Raw genomic sequence first — 3,374 nt, 5'->3', positions numbered from 1 at the left:
ACTAATAAGTTTAATTTCGTAGTATACTACTACTCACTGGAACTCCCTTATTTAGTTGATATTAAACATTCTAGAGGAAATTACTTTAATGTAAATGATTTTACTTTAATTTCCTCCATTAGCTGCACAACTTTAATAAATCAATTTATGTTACGCGAAATTCTAATATATCACAGAAGAATTTAATGTGATATTAATACTCGTCACTACCGCTTCCTTCCTTAGTCAATTGCGATATATACACATTCATTTATGCTCGAGATGTCTATCAAGAGCCGCGCATGCGCAATGAGGAAGAGGAGGAAGACGGGAGAGCGTCACCAAAGTACGAGAGAGCACAGCTCAGACGCCATTGACAGCGTGTAGCAGAGCTACGTTTTGATCCTACTTATTTTGCTCCCACGACCAGTAGAGCGGTACCACGTTATCTGGCATAATAGCCGTGTCCCAGACTAGCATATGAGCAATTCCAAAGTCAACGCCTTTCAAGCAGCAGCTGGAGGACGAATATTTGCTCAAGTCTCCACATCACCGGACATGCGGCTCAGCAGCTAGGTTCACCTGTTTGTTATAATGTGGCCACAATTAGCATTTAGGCTAGTTGTCGTTAGGCTGTATATAAAATAATAAAATCCCGTACGTGTCTTTAGTACATTTACCATCTAAATAGATGATTCTTTTCATTATTTTCTCCAGAAAGAATTTACAGTGCTTGAATATAAATTGCACAGATATTGGCTGAAGATTTCTACAGTTATCCTTATAATTTAGGATGCATTTGTAGCGAGTAGATTATCCCAATAATATACTCGCTCCAAATGCATTGTTAATATTCCTGTCAACCTTTGGAGATGAATGAGGTGAGGTGTTGCCCGAGCATATAAGCTGCAGAGTAGCAAATATTAACTAGTCTACTTTCAAGTGTGGTCTGGAACAGACACTTGCGAGATACCGTACCGACTCTCAGTGCGCTCAACTCTCACCATTGCTCGTCAAGGTATCACCTGCATACTTCTGTATACTCGACTAAATATATATATATATATTCTCTTAGTGCCTGTGTTTATTATCACCATACTTTATGTAACAATAGAACCATTACATTGGTGACCCAGTGAGTGAAAAAGAACACTTAGTCGCAAACTAGATCTTCGTCATAGATTTAATTACCAGGTTTCCAGCATACAATGCAGATGAACCAGAATTTTGGTTCATGCAGATGGAGGCTATTTTCGAAATTACGAAATTTCGAAATGTGGAACCACCACGAAATTACGACTGAGAAAGCCCGATATGCCTGTACCCTGCCAACACTTCCCTCGGAGGCTATGTACACTGCCACCACTGTCATCACCGCACCATCACCAGACACCAGGACGTACACCGCATTGAAGGCCGCTCTTCTACAGGCAACAATGAAACGCCGAATTCAACAAAGGGATCAACTCCTCTCTGACAAAAGGTTAGCAGACAAAACACCAGCCCAGCTTCTTCAGCATATTCAGTATGTAATGCATACTGCAACTGGTCCAGCCCCCAGCGAGATTGTGAGATCACTCTGGATACAACTCTGTCCAAAGCACATTCAACCGGCCCTATTCAGTATGGCTGACGACACCCCATTAGCCCAGCTAGCTGCACTGGCAGATAGGCTTCATACGACGTCTGATAACGCTACGCTGTCCCACCTCAGTGATACACAGCAGACTACAGACACCCAACAACTCGACGTCCTCCAGAACCGACGTTTCTTCCACCCAGGAAAGACGTACCAAGCGAATCCAGTATCAGGATCTAGGCGACAGCGAGAACACCGAGGAGAGCTTTGTTCTTACCACCAGAAGTTCGGACACCAAGCCCGCAACTGTAGGGCTCCTTGTTCCTGGTTGGGAAACTACTTCGGCGGGGACTGTTAACGGCCAGTAACCCCGCCGTTTCAAACACTACACTGCTCTACATATCTGACATCATAACCAAACGCCGTTTCCTTGTTGACACAGGTGCAGCGGCTAGTGTGTTGCCTCCCCCATTGGTCAAACCGAGCCGCACTCCTGGTTTGGACTTATGGGCTGCCAATGGTACGTCCGTCTGTACATATGAGACCTGCACCCTGGTTCTCGATTTCGCTTCTCTGGGTCGCTTTACCTGGACTTTCCTAATAGCGGATGTGGAACAACCCATTCTTGGATGGGATTTCCTGCAACACCATCGACTTATTGTGGATCCCGCAGGTGAAGTACTTCGAGCCTCCCCTAGTCAGTCTGCTCTCATTTAAACGTTTTGCCTCGGCGAGGTTCACGAGTTAACACAAGTTAACATCGTCACCCCAGTCGCATCTACAGAACTTCAAGCACTCCTGGATGAATTCAAAGATGTGACCTCACCGCCAGCCCTCAACCAGAGGTGCAACATACGATTACGCATCACATTACTACAACGGGAGCACCTACCTTCGCCAGACCACGCCGCCTGGCACCGGAACGACTGGCGGTAGCACGTGCTTAATTCAATAAGCTACAGGAGGCAGGAATAATCCGCCCTTCGAACAGTCCATGGGTTTCACCTCTCCATATTGTCCCGAAAACAGCCCTTGTGGAGACTTCAGGGCTCTCAACGTTCGTACTCTGCCGGATCGCTACCCAATACCACACATCCAGGATGTCTCACAGGGATTGAGCAACGCAACCGTTGTTTCGAAAATTGACCTTGTGTGGGCATTTCACCAGGTCCCTGTGGAACCGGCAGACATTCCGAAAACAGCGATCACAACACCTTTTGGACTGTTTGAATTCGTCCTGATGCCTTTTGGTCAACGGAATGCAGCCCAGACATTCCAACGCTTCATCGACCAAGTAGTTAAGGACCTTCCTTTTTGCTACGCCTACATTGACGATCTGCTGGTGGCCAGTACATCACCAACAGAACATCTGCTACACCTCCGACTCCTTCTCACCCGTCTGCGCAACTTCGGCTTGCAGCTCAACTCTGAGAAGTGTATTTTCCATGTTCCAGAGCTGGATTTCTTGGGACACCGTGTGTCAGCAGCAGGGGTCCAACCACTAGAGAAGAAAATTGAGGCAATCAAGGAATTCCCGCGCCCATCCACTCCAAAGAAGTTGCAAGAATTTCTTGGTGTGGTGAATTTTTATCATCGATTCATTCCACATTGTTCGGACGTCTTGCGACACTTATACGACCTCTTACGTGGTCGGAAACTCACGTCCCATCTTCCGTTGGAGTGGACTCCCCAGGCAGAGACAGCATTCACAGACATAAAACACAAGCTGGCAGAATTCACCTTACTCGCACACCCAGTGTCTGACGCCCCCACCAATCTATCTACCGACTCTTCAAACACAGCAATTGGTGCTGTA

The 3,374-nt window shown here is 46.4% G+C and overlaps 1 protein-coding gene across 1 annotated transcript; it reads left to right on the top strand.

The window, feature by feature from the left end:
* The first annotated feature begins 1,253 nt into the window (after positions 1 to 1,253).
* Positions 1,254 to 1,916, top strand: LOC138371155 (uncharacterized). Its single transcript, XM_069335990.1, has one exon. The coding sequence runs from the start codon at positions 1,254 to 1,256 to the stop codon at positions 1,914 to 1,916; it is 663 nt and encodes a 220-aa protein (XP_069192091.1).
* Positions 1,917 to 3,374: the final 1,458 nt, after the last annotated feature.

The sequence above is a fragment of the Procambarus clarkii genome, chromosome 35 (assembly GCF_040958095.1).
Source record: "Procambarus clarkii isolate CNS0578487 chromosome 35, FALCON_Pclarkii_2.0, whole genome shotgun sequence".
Classification (NCBI taxonomy): domain Eukaryota; kingdom Metazoa; phylum Arthropoda; class Malacostraca; order Decapoda; family Cambaridae; genus Procambarus; species Procambarus clarkii.
This window is presented reverse-complemented; position numbering and strand designations above follow the sequence as displayed.

Excerpts from the sequence above, each read along its gene's own strand:
- LOC138371155 (XM_069335990.1), top strand. The coding sequence starts at position 1,254 with ATGTGGAACCACCACGAAATTACGACTGAGAAAGCCCGATATGCCTGT.